The sequence below is a fragment of the Benincasa hispida genome, chromosome 2 (genome assembly GCF_027475165.1).
Source record: "Benincasa hispida cultivar pf3 chromosome 2, pf3_genome.v1.1, whole genome shotgun sequence".
In the NCBI taxonomy this organism is placed as follows: Eukaryota; Viridiplantae; Streptophyta; class Magnoliopsida; order Cucurbitales; family Cucurbitaceae; genus Benincasa; species Benincasa hispida.
In genome coordinates, this window is record NC_143479.1 from 18,438,776 (window position 1) to 18,462,627 (window position 23,852).

The 23,852-nt window shown below is 33.7% G+C and overlaps 1 protein-coding gene and 1 pseudogene across 1 annotated transcript; both read left to right on the forward strand.

Annotated features, from left to right (window-relative positions):
- The first annotated feature begins 7,145 nt into the window (after positions 1 to 7,145).
- Positions 7,146 to 9,068, forward strand: LOC120071995 (putative protein phosphatase 2C 76; annotated as a pseudogene).
- Positions 9,069 to 13,314: 4,246 nt separating this feature from the next.
- On the forward strand, positions 13,315 to 16,094 carry LOC120071719 (Tetratricopeptide repeat (TPR)-like superfamily protein). The gene has a single exon (XM_039024101.2). The coding sequence runs from the start codon at positions 13,518 to 13,520 to the stop codon at positions 15,798 to 15,800; it is 2,283 nt and encodes a 760-aa protein (XP_038880029.1). The 5' UTR covers positions 13,315 to 13,517; the 3' UTR covers positions 15,801 to 16,094.
- Positions 16,095 to 23,852: the final 7,758 nt, after the last annotated feature.

Below are 23,852 nucleotides of genomic sequence, written 5' to 3' on the forward strand. Positions count from 1 at the left end.
TGTGGAAAGCACCACACCAATGAACATGTTTTTTCTTTTGCAAGTCACGTTCTTTTCCTTTCTAAAGAAATCACTGATGGTGCCACATGAAGGTCATTTGAATTATGAAGGTCATTTGCGTTTTCCCTATTCGGATTTTGGCATCTATCGTATCATGTCAAACCATTAATTAATCCAAAATTTGAAGTTAATGGGTTACAATAAAGTAAAGTACATGTTGATGGAGTATACCAGCAAGCAGCGGAAGCAACAAGGATCAATAAGCACTCTAACTCATTAATTTTGGCAGTAACTAAAGCATGCTCCTACAATAACAAGAGGATTTCAAGCCATAACTTTGTAGAACTTCTTGAAATCTTGATTTTCAGCTATAAACTTCTCCAAATCTTGCTGTGAACCACCTCAAGATCTTCCCCACTATTCTCTTGGAGCTTTGGATTGAATTGTGAGACTCAAAATAAGCTTGAATTTAGGGAATTTGAAGATTAGGTTATTGCATCACCATGGTTGAAGTTGAAGACCTTCTTCAACCTTAAGCTTTTTCAGTAAAAAAAAAAACTATCAATAGCATGCCCAATTCTCAGCCTAATCTTTTGAATTTATTGCATGACTATCATGCAAACACCATTGTTGCATGTATTGTAGCTCATGCTTGGAAGATTGACTCAAATTCTTGGTGGAACCATGAATATGCTACTTGAATAGAAAGTGAAAAAATCCCACTTTTTGGGATTTTTCATTTTCTATTATTTTTCAAATTTGATTTTCAAAATTAATTTCTAAAATTAATTTTTTTTTAAAAAATGAAATCTTTATTAATTTTACAAAATTAATTCAATAATTAATGTTTCTAATAAAATTAATAATAATTAATTAAATAATTTAATTAATTCTAATTAATTCAATATCAAATATTAAATTAATTTTACACAAATCCACCTTCATATATTTAAATCATATTTAAATATTAATTCTCCTATTCCCTTTAATTCTTAAAATTAAATGTGTAATTATATCTCATATAATTACTAATTCCTTTAATTCTAATTTGAACGTTTCAAATTAACTTATCACGCTACTCTAAAACTAATCCATTTACGAGCTAGTAAGTGGACCTCGCAGACCTATAGATCATGAACTCCAACGATCCGAGATTAATTGGCTAAACTCATAACACTGAATTAACCCCCATTCGTTAACTAATAGGTCACTCCACTAAAGCCCATAGTTGAATTTCCATCATTGTAGATATATTATGTCCACTCGATATAACCATGATTAGCAAATTAACCCTTCACAGGTTGTTCGTAATAACGGCTGAGTCAAATTTCTATTTTACCCCCGAGATTACTTTTTGTTCCTTAAGTCCCACTGATTCTCTAATGAACAATCGAGCTGTGATTCAATCAACAAATTGAGTTCCTCACCAATGAGAGGGTGGGCCCCTTGTTCAAGATCCAGAGTCAACACTTAAGGGAACAACCTCTTTATTATCCATAAAAGTAGGTAGGAGTGAATTCCTTCTTACATCCTATGTCCCCAACTATCTACCCGGTCTTACTCCTGAAATGGAGGTTTATTGAGCCAGCACTATTGAGCCAACCCTCACCTATGCAAATCTAAGGATAATCCCAAATAAATAAGAATTCATAGTTCGCTCAGGATTAAGGTCAAGTTACCTAGGTCATCGCTTTGAAATAGTCAGTCTCAAATAGTAAATAGCGTTATAAAGTAAGAATGACTGATTTCGTGGTCCGATCTTGTACAAATCCATTTTCACAGGACGCCCCCACTCCTCATGTCATAACATGTACGAATTATGATCACTTCATTTGTAGTACTTTACAACTCTTTGTAATAACTACAGAGTAGGCCACATCCAATAGTGTTACTAGAATAAAGCACCCAACCTTATTCATATACTATAGATCATTTTGACTATTTACTTGAACCTGATCCACTTTTATGTCTCTACATAAAGTCAAGTATTCATGTAATAGTCATGGGTCTTTTAGGTTTATCGGATTTCGAATAAACAATACATATATTCAATAATAACTTATTGCATTTTCAAGTTTTATTGTTTAACCACGAGTTTTAGGACATAAAACCCAACACATGTTAAATTAAAAATTTAGTCTATAAATTTTATGGGAATGTGTGTATTTGAACTTCGAACTTTCACATAGCTAATTTAGTCTATGAGTGTACATTTAAAAAAAAAAATTCATATATCTATTAACACAAAAAATTGAAGGTTTACAATTCCATTCCATTAGCCATAAAATTTAAATTTATATCTAATAGATTAATCATTTAAAAATAAAATTGTCAAGAGCCTATTAGAAACAAAATTGAAATTTCAAGGGCCACATAAATCTCAAATTTCAAAGACTAAAGTTATAATTTAATCTTAGTTTTATAATACATATATCCTTCTTTAAGTTTCATAACCATACTTAGATACCAAATGACTATCTACAGTGGCATATCCATAATTTTTCTTTAGGGAAACTTGGTTTAAAGCTTTGCAAAAATATTAAAATGAATCTAAAAAAAATTAAAATTACTTCCTAACTTTCATTTTTGTGTCTTATAGATCATTGAACTTTGAAAATGTCTAATAGGTCTCTAAACCTTCAATTTCATATATAATACCTTCTTGACACATACAATTATTTTTAAAAAAATAATTGATTTATTAGATATAAAGTTGAATTATGTCTGATAAAATTAAAATTTTTAAACTTTTGTTTAGTAGGTTCATGAATTTAAAAGTAAATAAATATTGAATAGCTGATGACCTATTTGCCTACGCATTTTAAAATTCATGCATCAAATAAATACAATTTTTTTGGAGGGAGGAGGGGGTGATCTCTGAGCTTATGGTAAATTCACCCTTGACTAAGACAACGTATCAATTATATTTTCAATCCTTTCTCAAATATTAATTTGAGTAAGGACATTTGAAAGGTAAGCTATACACACATTTTCTAAAAACAGCTCACACATTGGGATTTTTATATGAATACATACGCTTATAATGATATTCTGTGTCATATTTTTAACGTGTTGTTATTAACTTTTAGCAACAAAAATTGTCCACGTCGCTAAAATTTTATCACTAAAAATGAATTTTTGTGTACTGAATTTTTCTTCTACCACTCATATATATATTTGAAAAATTAGCAAGAACCAACCTAATCAAGAACAACTTCCTTAGACAAAGCACAGGAAACGAGTAAAGGTATCCTACACAAAGAGTTTGTATAAGACTAGACCGTGAAATGATTAACCTCTCTTTATATATAATACCATTGACCGTGAAATGATTAACCTCTCTTTATATATAATACCGTTGACCGTGAAATGATTAACCTCTCTTTATATATAATACCGTTGACTGAAGAAATTAACATTTCATAGGATGACCATAGGCAACGCCACCTCAATCTTGAGTGAGTTATGAACTCTTATCTATGAGGGCAATCCTTTAATCTTATGGGTGAGAGGGGCCAGTTTTGTGGACTCAATATGTCTACCATTTTGGGGATTTGTTCAAGTAAGGAGCTGGAACATAGCTACATAAGATGAAATTCATTCATTCCTATCTTTGGGGTAAATAGATGAATTGTTCCCTTAAGAGTTGAATCCGAGTCTTGAACAATAAGGCCTCACCCTCTCACTGGGTCGGGAAGGATTTAGTTTATAGCTGGACTATAAACTTATTGTTCATTAGAGGGATCAGAGGTACTTAAGAAGTTAAAGGTAATTACAAGGGTAAAATGATAATTTGACCCAGCTATACTTATCGACAATTCATGAATGATTGACTTACTATTGGTTGCTTATATCTGTGGATACAGAAATATATCTACAGTGTGAAGAGTGCAATTGTGGGTCTTTAGTGGAATGACCTGCAATTAATGAATAATGATTAGTTTAATTAATTAATTCTGTATCATTGGAGCATCTAATCTTTAGGTCTAAGTTTCCTTTCTAGCTCACTAAGAATAAAACAAGGAATAAATAGTTTTGGAATAATTTGAATTGTTTAAATTATTTAAGGGAAAAATAGGTGTTGTTTATATAAATGTAATTAATATAAAGTATAATGTATATTGATACATATAGTATATAATTAATTATAAATATGATTTATAACTAAAACTATATAGTATGTGAGAATAATATATTTGAATGAGATTCAAATATTAATTATATGAATGAGATTCATATAAATACTATAGATTAAAGTTACTATGAATAAGATTTATATTAAAATATTTTAATATGATTTAAATGTATGTTTAATTAAATATGTGATATAAATTTATAATTAATTAATAAGATTAATTAATTATTATTTAACTACAATTAAATTTTGAGTTTGATTTTAGTTAAATTAAACTTTAATAATATTAAATAACTCCCTTGTAGTTGCAGAGGAAAGGTTATTGCAGTGAGGGGAGTTAACTCCCTCACGTTTTATTTTGGAAAGAGAATCTTTTCATTCTATAAGTGTTACAGGGAAGAAAAGAAAAAACTCTCTGAAACTCTCTTATACAATTATTATGCATTTTTCCCTTCTCCTTCCAAAACAAAGAAGGATTCCACAATCCATTCTTTGCCAGAGCATATTAAGGAAGATTTGATGGTTGTCTTGGTTTTGTTCATGACTGTTAGTGGCGTTTGTGTGGGAGTTTGTGCTGTGGAGAAGGATTACGTAGAAGAAAGTTTTCAAGGGTAAGCCTCTTCTTCCCTGGTAAAGCATGTTGTTTATTAGAATGCTTATCCTATGTGTTTCTATTTCTATGTTTTTCATGAATTTCAAAATGAATTTCATTGCCACACGCGTTTCTGCTTAAGAATTCAATTCCTTCATAAGCCGCATGTCAAACTTATAATTTTATCGATTGAACCTATATACTTAAATAAAAAATTAATTTGGGCTCTAAAGATAGGATTACCCTTGAAAATAGTCAACATCATTTCTAATCGTTTATTTTGTTAAAAGAGATATTTGAAGAAATCTACACAAATGTGAAAAATGAGGTTCATGTAGGGTTGGTATGACAACCTTAGAGGGGAGCGAGTGGGATTTATTTAACTCAATAAAAACTTTTTCTCTAGTGGGCCCAATTATACAAATGTATACACTTGATGCTAGCAAATAATTTAAACAAGAATTTTATGCCAATAAGTTCATTTGAATTAAACAATATATTAATAATAACACTTTAAAGCACCCTATCTAACTAATATAAAAATACTAGCAGTGGATATAAAAATTTATGAACAATCAATCAAAACAAACCAATATGAGCAATTAATTTCAAGAACAAAATACTACAAGAATTTTGGGCTTTAATGTCGGTTAAAAAAGTGAAATCGAATGTATTATGTTGGTTTAAAAAACAAGTGGATCTTTAATGTCGATTTTAAACCGACATTGAAGACAGGCTACAATGTCGGTTTAAAACCAACATTAAAGGTCCTCATTTATTTTTTTTAACTTTAGTAAAAAAATCTCTATCTTTTATTTCACTACCTTTCTTCTCTCCCCTTTCTCACTTCTCTCTTACAAACCCTCTCTTTCCCTTGAGCTTACCAATCATCTCCGACGTTCGTGGTTGTCGTCGTATCGTTCGCGTGCATATCTTACGTTTGTGGGTTGTCGTTGTGTCATTTGCATTCAGATCCGACATTCATGGGTTGTCATCGTGTCGTTTACGTGCAGATCCGGCGTCCGCGGGCTCTTTTTCCTCGTGAAAATGCCGCTCCACTTCCTCTGTAACAAACGCCACTTTGACCAACCCATTTCATTAATATCGAGCTTAGACTTGGTTTTGGGGAGGTATTAATTGGATCGATCATATCATGTTGAAAGGTTTACCTTAGCGTTTGTATTCCATAAGGGCTTATTCGATCTAATCGTACCACGTAATCCTTTAAAAGGTGTTGTGAGTGAGTTATTTCAGCTCCATGCTTTTGTTCCCTCGAATCAAAAAAATGGTTTCATCTTAGTCAACTGAGTGAATGCGGAATGATTGATAGCTCTCTACAAGCTCTTGGCACTCTACTTAAGGAAGCGAAGCAACCACTTCTCCCCTGCACGGGCAAGAGGGATCTATTGAGAGGGATACCCGCGGATGAGATTGAGAGAGAGGTAGGGGATGATCAAATAAAAAGGAATACAACAAAAAAACGGAAGCGGAGCTTGATTTCGTCCTAAAAAGATATTTTCGTTTCAATTGAGATGGGATGATTCCTTAAGTCAAAGAATCATCAATAACATCAAAGTATATTGTCTCCTGCTTAGACTGATAAATCCCAGAGAAATTGCTATATCCTCTATTCAAAGGAGAGAAATGAGTCTGGATATTCTGATAGTTCCGAACGATTTAACTCTCACAGAATTAACAAATGGTGCCTCCACAAGTTGACATCCGATCCAACCTAGTAGTAAGCAATCCGTCAAAAGCAACCAAAAATAGTCCTTGGTGAATAAGGCGAAAACTTGAACTACGCACATACATACTTTTAAAAAAAGGTAAAGCCAACAGACATATAAAAACTGGTGCTATTGCGGCTACACCTCCCGTTTTGTCAGGTATACTACGAAGAATGGCATGGATCGGTAGGAAATACCATTCCGACACAATATGAGGCAGGGTGGGCATCGGATTAGCAGGTATATAATTGTCGGGATGCCCTAAATCATTAGGAGCATAGAAAACCCACACGGAAAAAAAGATAGCAAAAGCTACCCAACCCACTAGATCCTTTACATAAAAATAAGGGTAAACAGAAAATTTATCCATCTCTGAATGTACACCCAATGGATTATTTGATCCATATTGATGCAATGCGACCAGATGAAGAAGATTGACGCCCGCTAAAAGTCTTATTTTGGCTTTTTGTTATATTTTTTTTTCTTCTTGGTTTTTGCCCCTCTCTTTAGATTTTGGTATAATTTTGATATCAAGAACCTGTAAGAGAAATCAAAGTTTTGAATATTGAATTATTTATGATGTGGGGATTTATTTTTGCTGTATTTGTTCTTTGTTACTGCTTTTGAATCTTTCATGAGGTTTGCATCTTTTGATTACTGTAATGATGTGATTGTGCAACTGTTGGCTTAGATGGTATGTAGCTACAATATAAGAAATGTGATTGCTCAGGTTGGACATATAGAAATAATCGATAGAAAGGTCCAAATCAACAATATCTGGAGGAGTTTGCCTTCCAATCTTGGATTTGTTCACACCTAGAAGTGTGAATATAAAACAAGTCACATGGTGATGATAGATACAGGTGCATCGAAAAACCATGGACTGCTTGTTGATAAGCATTCAAAGAAAGATGAAGATGGTGGCTATACTAGTAGAGGATGGAAAAGGTCTAAATGGATTCGTCTGAATAAAGCATACTTCTATTTATTTGAAGTTATGTTGCTAAATTGTTATTCTATTCTTCTGAAGATGACAAGAACACAATGCTTTGTTCTTGTTATTGCACCTAGTCTATTAAACTTTGAATTCCAATGAGATCTACAGTAAACTTATTATCTTTGGTTTGATATGCAGTGAAGATGGGAACTTAGTTGGGGGTATTCGAGTTTTAGAGGAAAGAGGGCAACCATGGAAAATTTCTTTAACATTAAAATTTCGAAGGTCGATGGTCAAACCATCTACCTTTTTGGTATCTTTGATGGTTAGATTCTCCCACCATTCTTGCAGTGGCATGATGTAACACCGTTATTAGTGAATTTTAACCTATCAAATTTCTAGGTGATGTCTTGTTACGAATTAAATTTAGATGTTAAGTTTCAACTAGGTCCCATTTGATAACCATTTTTCTTTTTCTTTCTATTTTTGAAAATTATGCTTGTTTTCCCACCAATTTTTGGTGTGCTTTTCAACCTCCTTTAATAATATTTGAATTCTTAACAAAATGTTAAAGACAAAATCAAGATTTTAGGAAGTACATTTTTTAATTTTCAAGTTTTGGTTTGGTTTAAGAAAATGTTTTTAAAAAGTAAATAGCAAAGCTTGCAAACTGTATGAAATAACTATCAAACGGTCCGGGTTGAAGATCAAACACTTTGAGATTCCTCACTTTGCCAAACGATCCTAGGTTTCAACTTTATTTATCCATGTCATTCATTTTACTTAATTTTGACGATTGAATTCAATCATCATCAGAGATTAATATTTTTTAATCTATAATTGATGCTAATTACTAATCTTTCAAATTATAGAAGCCACCATGAATATCTTACCGATATTACAAATAGCAGAAATACTTACCTCTTGACATGTGGTTGTAGGTCACAGTGGATCCCGAGCTCCAAAGTTTTTGAAGGACCATCTCTTTGAGAATCTGATGAAGCACCCAAAAATCTTGATGGAGAACAAATTAGCTATCAGTGTGTTTTATTTCCCTTATGCCTTTTTTTTTTATTTATTTATGAAGATAAAATCATTAGGTTTATATGATGATTTTGTTTTAGCTTCCCACAAGTTTAACAATATAGGATCTTTAAGTTTTACTTTATATGTTCACGTAACTGTTTTCTATTTAAAAGCAATTTGATGTTTGGGTCCTAATAATTTTGTACTCACACCAAAAGTCTCTTTTATCAATTCCCAAGTGAAATGTATCAACAAACAGATGCTAATTTTTTAAACTCAAAAAAGGATTCTTCAAGGGACGATGATTCTATTGCTTCAATAGCTTTGCTAGTTAGCAATCATTTCTATGTTGCCAATGTTGGAGATTCACGTACTATTATATCAAAGGTGGATGAAGGTATATTTGTTTACTTGTGTTTTTCGCGCAAAAGAAAAAGCATAATGTGACAATTTTATTTGTTTATTATTCTTATTTTCTATGCTTTTTAGTTTTAATAATAATAATAACTTAAGGGTACAACAAATTAAATATTATAAGCACATTGTATTATCTATTGATTGCCTAATCACTATTACCGTTTATAGCAAATTAAACTTCTAGAGATTAGTTTCTACCATCCTCTAGGTAGAATTAGCTCTTGTGCTTGAAGTTTATCGGTTGTAATTCTTGATCATTTTCTAGTTTCATACTATGTCATTGTGGAATCCATATTGTAAGCACATTGTATTATCTATTGTTGTTGTCTAAGAGCTAAACAAACACTTGCAGGAAAGATGGACAAGCGCAATTTTCAAGTCGCTACCAAATCTCATATGTTTGAAGCTGGACAATAATCCACTTAAATAGGTAAAAAGTAATTCAGGGATGTACCATGTTTTTGTTTCTTTTTATTGTTTTTTTATTGTTATTATTTTAATTTTAAATTCGAGAGATGTTCTAGAGTAAGGGTCATACATTGTGACATTTCAAAAGAAGTTTTGTTGATAGATAGGCTTCCATCTTAAACTCTGAAATATGCTATTTTCTCAAAGGGTTTAGTTGAATTGTTATATTTGTAAGGTCGTGCATTCGTTTTTCAATGAGACTGGTGGCGTAGCTTTGAAGTTTTGCATTATTTTTAAATTGTGCTAAATTTCAGTTTCAGTTTCTCATTGGGAAAAACTTTATTATTTTCGATTTCAGTACACCATGTTCTTGAAGTAAAATCAATCAATGCAAAGACTAAATGTACTAAACTAATTTAGAGTAAATCAGTTATGAGACAACCACTGATGATGTTGCTCATGAATGCAAAAACTAAATGTACAAAACTAGTTAAATTAGAATTTTTAAGCTAACACATTTGAGAAATAATGAAATGATTTTGAGTAAAGTTTTTCATTTTGTTAGGTTCAAGTTTGACATGTAAGGCCAAATTTTGATTCTTGGGAATTTGGAAGGAAGATAGGAAGATTACATTGGACCTGTTTTAAGAAGGTTACCAAGTGGAGAAGGTGCATCCAACACAAAAAGAACTTCATAACAACATTAATAACAAGTTCAAGGTAATATTTATGTGATGCTTATCTTAAAAGTCTATTTGTTATAAAGTTTTGGATTAGATTCAGTGTTGGAATGCTATGACTATCCTACAGTTATAGTAGTCATATCTTAGTTGTTTATGACTTCCTTAAGGTAGTGGAACTTCTTAAGCATCTTTGGTCGTTTATATTTATGCATTATTTGTCTAAATAAATCCGAATGCACTATAGTAATTTGTGGGTTATTCATGCATTGTGGATTAGGTTAATTCTTCATTATCATCATCGAATCTTTTGTTGTCTCTTGTTTAACCATTTATTGTGTTTCTTCGTCAATTTGAATACAATTCGTCCTTAGAATCTTGTTTGGGTAATCTAGGATTGACTATCTTCATGTCAAAGATTGACCTTCGATATCATATTTTAGTTGGAGATGTTATCTGAGGTTTCATTTGATTGAAGTCTTGTATCCGTTAGTTGAGCTTTTTAGTTGCTTGAAGTTTTGGTGTTGCTTTAGGGGGCTTTTTATTTTTTAATTATATGGATAATGTAAAATTTTTTAGTTGGAGATGCTGATTTCCTCATTTCCTCTTTCATATGCTTATGCTTATGTTTTGGCATATTTGGGAGTTTTATTGTGTGATTTGAGCTTCTGTGTGGTTGTTTATAACAAGAACATGATATCTCAGCCTTCTTTGCAAATTTCCATGAAGACTCGAAATCAAAGATTTGAGAATTTATGTACATACTTATATATGTGTGCATAAATGTAATTGTTTAAATGCCGGTTGTTTAAATGATATCTCGACCTTCTGTGTGGTTGTTTAAATGTTGTCTTTCCATAGCTCCCTAGCTTGAATTTCATAAATTCTTTTGTGTGAGGTAGTTGAATTCTTATTATATGTTGTTTGCCCATTTTTCTCTACTTGCAGGAAGTCATGTTTTCAATTTGGATTAAATTTTTGGTGGATGGTGGAGAGAACATAATGAATGAGTAATTGAAAGACTATTCGGAAAACACAATATAATGGCAACAAGTGTGTGTGCACTTTTTATTTTTTTTATTTTTTATTTTTTTTTTGTGGGTGGGGGAGGGTATTTACAAGTTTTAGTTTTAAAAGTAAGTTCTTGCTCTTTTTTGATATACCAATAAAAGTTGTTTGGATCTAATAAAATTTTAATTTTGCTATGTAACCCTTATGAGTTTTCATAATTTGTTGTTTACCTTGGTTTTAGAGTTAAATTATTATCCAATTCCTCTTTTGTGACTTATTATTATGGACTTGTGAAAGCAATTAAGAATTTATTTTGTGCATGTACAGGTTGATTACCTTGGTTTTAGAGACATGTCGTTTTTAACTTTTTGACCGACGTTAAAAATGGATTGGACAATGGCATTTAAAAAAATGGACAATAATATAAAAAAGCGGACCATAATCCTAGGCTTTAATGTCGGTTTAAAACTGACATAAAAAGGTTTTAATGTAGATTGACAACCGACATTGAAGATCGTGTTATAAAAGATCTTTAATGTCGGTTGTCTTTATTGTTGATTTTAAACTGATATTGTACACCATCTTTGATATCGGTTTAAAACCGACATTAAAGACCTTTTATAACACCATGTGTAATTTTTCCTATGCTCCAAGTTGTTGATTTTAAATTTATTTTCTTTTTAAATTCAATTTCTTTTTAAAACCAATCCTAAAATCAATAGCTCACCATGTGTCATTTTTCCTATGCTCCAAGTGTTACCTTTTAATTGGTCTACTCTGATGAAAAAACTCTGCCATGTCATAAACTCAAGATCTTTTCGATAAACTTGTTTCAACCATCTCTTCTTTCATTGAGCTCCGATTTGAGTTATTTAAATTGTGTTAGAATCGTAGTTATGAGCTCTACGCAATGGACATTTTAAGACGCTAAAATTATTAGTGAATAAAAGTAGGATTGTTATCATCAAAACATTAATTAATTAATTAAAATTAAGGCATCATTTCGTAACCAATTTTTTTTTTTTTTTTTTTTGAAAATTAAGGCTACATATACTACTTCCATCTCCAATTTTATTCATTTATTAACTACTTTTTACTAATAGTTTAAAAAACCAAACCAAATTTTGAAAACTAAAAAAAAAAAAAAACTTTTAAAAATTTGTTTTTGTTTTCGGAATTTAGCTAAAATTCAACCATTGTACTTAAAAAGATGCAAATCATTATAAGAAATGAGGAGAAAATAGGTTTAAGATTCAAAAAAAAAAAAATAAAAATACAAAATTATTACCAAAGGAGACCTACATAATTTGAAATTAAGGGCCAAAAAGTTATTGATGATTTTCAAAGGCAACCTTAGTAAAATGGTTTATATTGATTAACTTGTGACAATTTAGAAGTTGAATTGAAACAATTATAAGTCTCACATAAAAATTTTCAATCGAAATTTAAAAAAGGGTATAAAACTGATACACTTCCAAAAGTTGATAGATGATGATTTTTATATTGATTGAATCCATACTTTTAAAGGTATATATGAAGCACAGTTACAGATACAACTACACGATATGGATACGATCGGATACGGAGATTCGTCAATTTCTAAAAAAACTAAAATACGAATACGTCTAAGGATGCGTCATTTTTTTTATATATATTTTAAATATATATATTTATAAAAAACGAGGATACTGATACATTGAAGATACATTTTTTTTTCTTTTAAAAAAATATAGGATATAGATAAATTTAGCATACAAGTTAATAACAATAGCACAAAATAGAATACAAACACTGAAATATAATACAAAAAAAGAAATATCTGAGATCTGAAGTTTAATAGTTAATAAAATGCAATAGGAAAGTGACTCATATTGTAAAGAAGAAGAAGAAGAAGATTAGAGGGAGAAGTATGAAGATAAACAAAGAACTCCTTCGTTGAATTGTTGAAGATATCCAAATGGTTTATATTTTGGTAGCCTTTGTGAGGACTCAAATGTGAAGATGGAGATTAGATGACTCTAATCTAGAGTTTGGTGCATTATTTATTTATTTTTTTCTTTTAGTTTTAGACTCGAGTAGTGAACTTTTTAAATAGGTTACTTAGTTTTAGATTAGGAAATATTAGATGAGTTGCTTGTCTTTTTTCTTTAAAAAAAAGTACACGTACAAATAGATACGTCAAATCGCGTGTCAGATACATATCTGAAAGTATCAATATCCAATACGGATTTTTTTGTCTCATATGAAGTATTTGTGCTTCATACTATAAATTGACATTTTTTTCCGGTTTTTATGATTATGAAAACGATGGGCCGAGTAATTTCGATGGGCCACAATGATCTTGTAAGCTCCAGGATGGGCTTACTCTGAAGAAATGGGCTGCTAGCTATTCGTAATTCTCTTCGTCTTTTTCGTCTGGAGAAGCAACTAGCAAGGCTTCTTCTCCCTTAAACCCTAAGCACACTTTCTCTCTCTGCTGTGTTCATAGATCTGTCTGTACAAAATTCAAATGCAGTGAGGTTTTGACCTTGACCAAGGCTTGTTTACAAATCCTTTTTGGCGATTCGAACAAATCTCATCATCCATGGCTCACATTTCTGTATCTAAACTTCATTCTAGCCATTACAGGGTTCTTTCCAGTTCTTCGATTCCGAAACCAACCGCCCTCTATTCACTTCATTTCTTTAGCTCCACTCAAGAACCCATCTCCACAGCTACTCAAAATGAAAGCCCCAATGGTCCATCCGCCAGTTCTGATGCGGCAGTGCCTCAGCCAGCGGAATCAGTCGCTGTTAATGGCGCCGAACAAGTTAAGCGAAGAACCCCTAGAGGTAAGCCTCGTAACCCTGAAAAGTTAGAGGATGTTATTTGTAAAATGATGGCAAATCGTGAATGGACAACGCGTTTACAGAACTCGATTCGGTCGTTGGTTCCTCAATTTGATCACTCTCTTGTTTGGAATGTGTTACATGCTGCTAAGAACTCGGACCATGCCCTCAACTTCTTCCGGTGGGTAGAGCGAGCTGGATTATTCCAGCATGATCGCGAAACCCATTTGAAAATAATTGAGATTCTGGGTAGGGCTTCAAAGCTTAATCATGCCCGTTGCATTCTTCTTGATATGCTCAATAAGGGCATTGAATGGGATGAAGACTTATTCGTTATATTGATTGAGAGTTATGGTAAAGCTGGGATTGTTCAGGAGGCTGTGAAAATTTTTCAAAAGATGAAGGAATTAGGTGTTGAGAGGAGTGTTAAATCTTATGATGCTTTATTTAAGGTGATTTTGAGGAGGGGGCGGTATATGATGGCGAAGAGGTACTTTAATGCTATGTTGAATGAAGGAATAGAACCAACTCGCCATACCTATAATGTGATGCTATGGGGTTTCTTTTTGTCGTTGAGGCTTGAGACAGCCAAGAGGTTTTACGAAGACATGAAGAGTAGAGGTATTTCACCTGATGTCGTTACATACAACACAATGATTAATGGATATTATCGGTTCAAAATGATGGAGGAGGCAGAGCAGTTCTTTACTGAGATGAAGGGTAAGAATATTGTACCAACAGTGATAAGTTATACTACTATGATAAAAGGTTATGTTTCTGCTGGTCGAGTTGATGATGGATTGAGATTGTTTGAAGAGATGAAGGCTGTTGGTGTGAAGCCAAATGATATTACTTATTCGACACTGCTGCCTGGTCTTTGCGATGCAGAGAAAATGTCTGAGGCGCGACAAATTTTGACAGAAATGGTGGATAAGTATATTGCTCCAAAGGACAATTCAATTTTCATGAGGTTGCTATCTTGCCAGTGTATGCATGGTGATTTGGATGCTGCTATGCATGTACTGAAAGCAATGATTCGATTAAGCATTCCAACTGAGGCTGGGCATTACGGTATTTTGATTGAGAACTGTTGCAAAGCCGGAATGTATGATAAGGCAGTTAAGTTGCTTGACAAGCTTGTAGAAAAAGAAATCATATTGAGGCCACAAAGTACTTTGGAAATGGAGGCTAGTGCGTATAACCTTATAATTCAGTATCTATGCAACCATGGGCAGACTGGAAAAGCTGATACATTTTTCCGGCAGTTGTTGAAGAAGGGTATTCAGGATGAGGTTGCATTTAATAATTTAATCCGTGGCCATTCCAAAGAAGGGAATCCTGAATTGGCATTTGAAATATTGAAAATCATGGGTAGGAGGGATGTGTCTAGGGATGCAGAATCTTATAAGTTGCTAATCAAGAGCTACTTAAGTAAAGGTGAACCAGCTGATGCTAAAACAGCTTTGGACAGCATGATTGAAAGTGGGCATTATCCTGACTCGGCATTGTTTAGATCAGTTATGGAAAGTCTATTTACAGATGGGAGGGTGCAGACCGCAAGCCGAGTGATGAACAGTATGTTGGATAAAGGAATAACAGAAAACTTAGACTTGGTTGCCAAAATCCTGGAAGCCCTTTTAATGAGAGGTCATGTCGAAGAAGCGTTGGGACGAATCGATTTGCTAATGAGTTGCAATTGCCCACCTGATTTTGACAGTCTTTTATCTGTTCTTTGTGAAAGGGGGAAGACCATTGCTGCCCTCAAGCTTTTAGATTTTGGATTGGAAAGAGAATGCAACATAGAATTCTCAAGTTATGAGAAGGTACTAGATGCGCTGTTGGGAGCGGGGAAGACACTGAATGCATACGCAATTCTATGCAAGATAATGGAGAAAGGAGGGGCTAATGATTGGGGCAGTTTTGATGATTTGATCAAAAGCCTGAATCAGGAAGGGAACACAAAGCAAGCTGATATTCTCTCAAGAAAGATGAAGGGTGGAGACAGAAAACGGTGTAAGAAACCTTCTCTAGCTGCTTGATTAATCAACACATCCCCTGGTTTATTTGGTCCCTTTTTCTCTTTTGAAATGATATTTCATGCTTCAAACCTTGAATAACACTTGGGTTGTCATTTGATCCAATATACTCAAATTGTAGCTTTGAAATTTGTAGGGTTCTTTTTTTTTTCCTCCCCATGATTTTAGTTTGTTGAGTTGATGAATACTAAGGGCTTTGATTTTCTTAAAAAAGTTTCCTGGTAATATCTGAAACGTGCTAGAGATGTATATTATCATTATGGCTTGATGAGAAAAACATACAAAAGTTTCTGGGGATTCAAGGAGTTCAGTTCTACTTTCGTTTATAAGTTTCATATTTTATTGCTTCAATTATAGAACCACATGTACTTGAAATTTCAACTTTTCCCATGTGCTTGCCTTGCTTGTGATAAACACAAATTACTGAAAAGAGAATTCGAGGATTAGAATGAAATATTAAACTGTGAAATCCAATTTGCATTTTAATAGTTTATGTAAAGTTTAAATACTGTCATTTTGCATTGAATATTAACAACAAAATGTGGTTTTCTTTTAGAATTTGTTTTGTGTTCTTAGTAATTACTATAAATAAAAGCATTGGATAATCATTTTCTTTTCCCTGATCTCAATCCATGAAGAGGCCACAGCCATGTAGGAAACATAAGGTGGAGCTGCGGAGGTTTTTATTTCTTCTCAAGTGTTCTTTCCTGTACAAAAATAAGTCCAGGTGGCGTAGAATTTATCAAACGCTGAGATGAGGATTTGCCCATTCTTGTGTCTGAAAACATTTTAGTATATGAGAATTTAGAATTTTTCATACTTTCTATTCGTACTCCACTACATTTACAATATTTAAGCTTAATATAGGTCAAGGTTCAAACTATCATGGGTTGGTCTATGGTAGTAGGAACATCAAAAGAAGGTCAAAGGGTTAAGGAGTTATGGGTTCATTTTTTTTTTTGATAAGAACAACTTTCATTGAAAAAAATAAAAGAAAGAATATACGAGCATACAAAAAACAAGCCCTCAAAAAAGAGAATTCCTCTACAAGAAGCGACTCCAACTATACAAGATCAAGTTCATAGGATAATTACAAAAAAAATTTAGAGATCGAAGTCCAATGAGAAACGTGAACGAATAAGAGACCACGAATATCTGGTGTTCTTTTCAACTCCTCTAAACACCCTTCTATTCCTCTCATCACACAACCCAAATATAGCACAAATACTAGCCAATTAGAGAAAACAACCTATCTCCCCAAATAGTTGATTGAAGATGTCCTCTTCGATCATATTTCTAACGTCTCGTCGATGAGCACACATCATACCAAATGTTTGGAAAAAAAGAATCCCAGACAAAAACCTCTCAAACTCGCAATGTCAAAGAATATGGTCCACGTCTTTCCCAGCCTTCTTGCAAAGAATACAACAAAAAGGGCCAATCAACGATGACATCTTCCTAACAAGCCTATCCAGCGTACTAATATGACCATGGAGAACCTGACAGATAAATAATCTCACTTTTCTAGGAGTCTTAATCCTCCACAACGACAAGAAGATAGACTTACCCACGAGCAGGGTTAACCAAACAATGAAAAAGGATTTACACGAGAACCTTTTCAAAGGATTAGGGCTCCAGACTCTCACATCTCTCCTTCTAAGGTGAAAGGGGTGACTCTCAAGAATAGAAAGAAAGGCAACAACATCCATCGTTTTCCTATCGGACAGAACACGATGGAACTCGAAGGAGAAAGAGTAGGAGCTCCCTGTCCAAACGAGAAAACCTATCACAAAATAATTTTTAAGAGAAGACAAATGATGCAATCCGGGAAAAGAACTACAAAGATGTCTCTCTCCTACCTACTGATCTTCCCAGAAATACATCTCTCCCCCCTCCCCAACCACACAATGGACCCAAGGAACAAAAGTAGGGAGCTCTTTCACAATATCTTTACAAAGATTTTGGTAAGTGCCATTATCCCTTTAGCTAGCCAGCCATTCAAAAGGATGAGGGTCATGTTTACTAGCAATAACCCTACACCATAAGGAATTGGGCTTAGGGGAAAAGCGCTATAACTATTTGGCTAAAAAGGCTTTGTTTCGAGTCCTAAGGTTACCAACTTCAAGACTCCCCAAAGACACCGGTTTCTCGATGATCTCCCATTTAATAAGATGCAAACCAATACCTTTCCCTTCATCAACCCCTTCCTAAAGGAAGTCCCACACCAATCTCTCCAAATGATTACACTCCTCCCTCAGAGCTCTATAGAGAGAAAAGAAATAAACCGGAATGCCACTTAGGACGGATTTAATGAGAGTAAGACTATCCGCTTTAGAAAAGAAACTCTTTTTTCAAAAGGCCAACCTATTTCGAACTTTATCGATGTTCGCCTTATGATTTTGATTCTAAACATAAAATGATGGAGAAGAATGGTGATGAATGAAGAATGGAGATGGATGAAAGAGTGATTTCTCTCCAGGTAAGCGAATTAGGGAATGTGTTGGTAGTGGATGCGTAGAAGTTCTCTCAAGTCAGACCCAAGTATAATTCTAACTCAAGTTTCTTGGTAAGTCCAAGGTTGAACGTAGGGACTCTAGAATGCTTCTAACGCATACCTTGTTTTTGGACTTAATACAGATTTTTCCTAATTAACTTCAGAAATGTTGGTTATTTACACTGAGCTAATGACATGCATGTAAGAAGAATTAGAAGTTCAGAGGGAAAAAGGAGTTTATGAATGAATGGTTTTAAGTGTAAGTGGTATGCGTTGATTCCAAGCAGGATTAGCAAGCGTAATGAAGATGAGATGAAGATGATACAAATGCTTGTCTACAATATAAATGTATGTGCTATGTGATAGAATTTCTATTCTTCGATTCATATTCAGTTCAACATCTCTCAATGAAAATGCCACATATAATCCCAACTCTAGGGGCATGTAGTTGGCTACAAAGAACAGACAAAAAATGTGAGCAACTTTATCTCTAAACCTATTTCGCACCCTGACTTAATACATTCTATAGTTAAATTGCTCTCTCAAGTGATTTAACTACTTAATCACTTTAATCAATTCATCAGGATGATTTAAGCCCGGATTTCAAGCTCTCATTAAGTCAGGAAACTAGCAAATACAAATAATTTGAAATGTAAACAGATGAAGACGTATTGAATGGCCAAAAGGTAAGATTGAATTAGGGATAGCAAATATTATACAACAACCTCAACTTGATGAAATGAAATGGGAAATGGAAATGAAATGTAAAAAGGAAGAATTGAAGCTGCAAAGTTCAATCTCTTGTCCTGTTTGGCTTGATTTTAATGTTTGTTTCAACCAACTTGGTGAAGAAGTTGATAAAGATCTCTCTCTCAAGCTTTATCTCCAACAGGTTCTCTTGATCAATGATGGAATGATATCTTCCCTTCCATTTCTTGCTTGCAGACAACAGAGTCTAACTACTGAAGATAATTCTAACTATCTGGCTCTAAGGTGTCTAACTGTGCTTCAACAGTTGGCTTCTCTTTTTATAGGCAAATCCCAGCAACTTGGTGATTGGACTTGCATTAAATTCCATGCTTTGGACCAACCACCTGCCACTTCTGAGATGTTCAGATGCCACCAGTAGATGTCAATACCTGCAAGTGGTGATTTGACATAAAAAGCACGAGTCAATGTATCCTTTTTGCATCGAACATTCTTGGATGCATACCCTTGCATCGGCTTGGTCTGCAACACTTGGTGAATTTCTTTGATCCTGAGTTAAGATGCATCATTGAAGTAGATTTTTACTAAAAGGATACTTTTGTATGAGTTAATTGCATGTATGGAATTTCATGTGTTTTTCTTCATAATGAATGCGTTTATATCACTAAAGGTCCTAATTGTTCAAACTTTGAGATAATAATAACTTGTATTTCTACAAGCTATCTCACCCAATGCTCGTCCTCGAGCATTCATAAAATAATTCATTCTCACATTTTTGTGATCTTAACGCACTAGCTCCACTTCTCATCTTGTCTAACCTACAAATGTTTAAGATTGGTGTTTGAAGAATACAAGTTTGTTCACTTTTCTAAAGAAATATATAATCGATCTCCAATGTGGCATGCCCTTTCTTCAAAACTCTTTTCGCTTTCTAAAACATTTCAATCTTTCAGATCCAATAATGTGTTTGAAGGTTCTCTTGTTCTAAAAATTCTTCCTAAGTGCAAGTTAATTATTCTCTTATAGGACTACCTATGCATCGATTCAGGTGGTTTGCCTTCATTTTGGCATGCCTCCACAGGTGTCATGCAGACATCCAACTACGAGCAAGTGCCCTTCATAACTTAACTCTTATCTAAGCATATATGCATTGTATTTTTCTACTTTGGCTTAGATAGTGGAGTTGGGACGCGTTGATCTTGGTTACTTAACTTCGTTGTGGCTTACCCCCACGGGTGTCATACGAGCATCCAACTACACATAAGTGCCATTTCCAATTTTAACTCATATCACTGGGATTTTTCCCTTGCTTTGATAGTGGAGTTTGCTTATTACTCCCGAAATTATTAGTTTTTTTAAATAAATTAAATGAAATTTCAAAAATTTTATAACTAGAACGCATCAACTCGAACCTCATTCATCCCCAAATTTTGGAGATCAGCAAGGTTTTCATGGCTGAAAAAGAACTATAAAAATGTCTTAGAAATTTCAAAAGGAGGTTTGAGTTGAGGCTTACACGTATGAGAAATAAAAAATATGTTTCATTTAGTGAGGTTCTATTCTTATATTTCTAATGCCTAACTAAACATGTAAGTTATCAAACATTAATAATATCATTGAGGTATCACAGCTTGATGCAAGACACAAAAGATATAAGTAAAGGAATCAGAAAAGGAATTCTTAAAGACCAACGCAAGAATCAAAAATGATTTCTTTTCATTCATTAATAAAGAAATTTACATGGAATTCAAACAAGTGCAAACACATACAAAACTTCAAAATACAATTGAAAACAAAAAGCCAATACCCTCAAATTTTGAAATCCACAAACTTGGTTTTTAAACAATCATTCAAAAGCATGCAAGGTCAATAAACATAAGGAAAGATTGTTTTGATAGCGAATTGCTCTTACCATCTGGAATTAAGCTTCCCTGGAAACAGTCGCAAATGCGAGTTAAAAAGTAAGACCTTTTGACCAATGAAGCATTCTTTCTTATGAGGTATTGGAGACTGCACATATTTTATCACAAGAGTCTAACCTTAACAAGTCATCTGCTAAGGAAGGAAGCTCAAAAAGAAAATATTATGCTAGACAAAGTTCGAGTCAATCACAGAAGAAAACGAGTGCCAGACTGTAAACGTGTGATAAGAAACATTTTGGGGCATGTCACAGAACGTTGGGAACTTGATTCCGTTGCGAAAAGGTAGGACACTACATTAATAGTTGCCCAATGGGCCAGAAGCTAAATTCTGATAAAACTCATGCGAAGAAATAAAAGAAGAAGGGAAAAGTCTTTGCCATAACCAAGCAAGAGGTTGATGATGAACCTAACATGGTGTCAGATACTATTCTCATAACTGGGATCACTGCTTTTATTTTGATTCTCTGGTTCTATGTATTATTTCACATTTGCTACTTTTGTTAGAAAGTTTAAGTTAGCATCTGCAAATTTGAATTTTGTATTGAAAGTATCTATTCCCTTTGTGAGTGTGCTAAGAACTGATAAGGTAGTTAAGACTTGTCGGTAAGGTGTTGCTGATAGAAATTTAGTTGTTGACTTGATACCTCTTGACATGACTGACTTTGATGCAATTTTGGGGATGGATTGGTTGTTTATGAATTATGCAAACATTCTGTGTCATGAGAAAGAAGTTTTGTTTACCCCTCCAAACCAACCAAAGTTTTGATCTAAGAGGATGAAAGTGTGCCCCCTATCAAAGGTCATCTAAGCACTTAAAGCATCTAAGTTGATTGAAAACGGATGTTGCACATGAGAAAACATTAGAGATGTTAAGGGAAAAGAGGTTTATGCAATGTTTAAAAAGTGTGAATTTTGATTGAAAATTTTCCCCTTTAAGGCATGTGGTGTCTAAAAAGGGAATCTCGATAGATCCAAGAAAGGTTGGAATAATTATGAATTGGCCACGACCCATTAATGTCAAAGAGATACAAAATTTCTTGGGTTTAGCCAGATACTACAGAAGATTCGTAGAAGGCTTTTCCTAGATTTATGCTCCTTTGACTTAGTTGACAAGAAAGAATGCGCATTTTCAGTGGTCAGAAGACCGTGAGAAAAGTTTTCAGGAGTTGAAAGGAGACATGTTACTGCTCAAGTTTTAATGGTTCCTAGTGGATACTCAGGTTTTGTTATCCGTAGAGATGCTTCAAGTAGTTGTTTGGGTTATGTACTCATGCAGAATGGTAAGTTATTGCTTACGCTTTACGACAACTTAAGAATCATGAACGAAATTATCCTACTCATGACTTGGAGTTGGTTGTAGTTATGTTTGCTTTGAATATTTGGAGGTACTACTTATATGGCACTCGATGTGAAATTTTTATAGACTAAGAGTTTAAAATATTTCTTCACACAAAAAGAGTTGAATTTGCGACAACACTGTTGGTTAAAGTTGGTAAAAGATATAATTGTACTATTAGTTACCATCCGGGTAAGGCCAATGTTGTAGTTGATGCCTTGAGTAGAAAATCGTCATATTTAGCATCTTTACTCACAACTCAAAAGCATTTGATCGAGGAATTTGAGAAATTGGAAATCTACGTGACTTTGGAGGGTTCGGCGTTTGTATTGCTTAGTTTGGTAGCACGATAAAAAGGGCTCGACTTTTGGATCCAATTTTGAATAATATTGTAGATGATGTTAACATTCGTAAGCGGATTGCGTTCTTAGTGAAGAGTGTTGGAGTTTTGTGGTTGGGCAATCGTCTTTGTGTTCCTAATGACCCAAATATTAAGAAGGAAATTTTGACAGAAGCACACAACACTCTGTATTCAATCCACCCTGGAAGCACAAAAATGTACCAAGACCTGCGTAAAAGTTACTGGTGGATTGGGATGAAAAGAGTTGTTAGTTTTGTCAACAAGTGTCTAACATGCTAGCAGGTGAAGATTGAACATTGGAGACCGTCAGGGTCTCTTCAACCTACCTGAGTAGAAATGGGAAAACATCTTGATGGACTTTGTGAATAGTTTTCCTAAGACACGGTTAGGATTTGAGACTATATGGGTTATTGTTGATCGGTTAACGAAGGCAACTCACTTAATTTCTCAACCCTCCTATTGTACATGTTTTTGTGCTTACACGTTCTATAGAGATAGAGATCATTTTCTTCCTCCTCCAATCTTCTCTCACGTTAGAGGAAGCCCTCTGGAAAATATCTGGGCAAAACTTTCTCACAAAAACCTATATTCCCTTTCTCCAAAATTAACCAAAGTGAGCCCACAACTCTGCTTCAGTTCTCGTCCTTGAGAATAATGAGGATGCCTTTGTAGTGGTGCTCGCAACGAGATCAATTTCTATTGGGATCGTGTTCTTAAGGTTGCTGCGTTCGTGAAGGTGAGACCAAGGAAACGTGACCATCGTGAGACCAAGAGAGAAAACGCGAAGATTTTTTGTCTTCAAGGGTAAGATTCTATTTTCTTCTTTTATCTCCTCTCTAGCATGTTGTAATTTCTTCATTTAATTTAAATGTGAAATATGTTTCATATGTTCTCTACATTTTGTCCTAAATCAAATTGAAATTAAAAATGCTCAACGTTTACACGCTTCCGCTTAGGATTCAATCTCTTCAATTAGTATCAGAGACAAATCATACGATTTTAATTTCCCAATTTGATTCGAAAATCAAAGTTAGGTGGGATTTTGTTCTGCATTTTGTTGTGATGAATGATTTTGCAATTTTTTATTGTGGGTTTGAAATGGAGTGTTTTCAAATCTTGGCACTTTAGGGTTTATTTGCTTTAATTTGATTAAAAATATAAAGGGCCCATTGTTTTTTTAGCATTTTTTAAATCCTATCGAGTCTGTAAAGTCTGAGTCTTGGTTGTGGGAAGC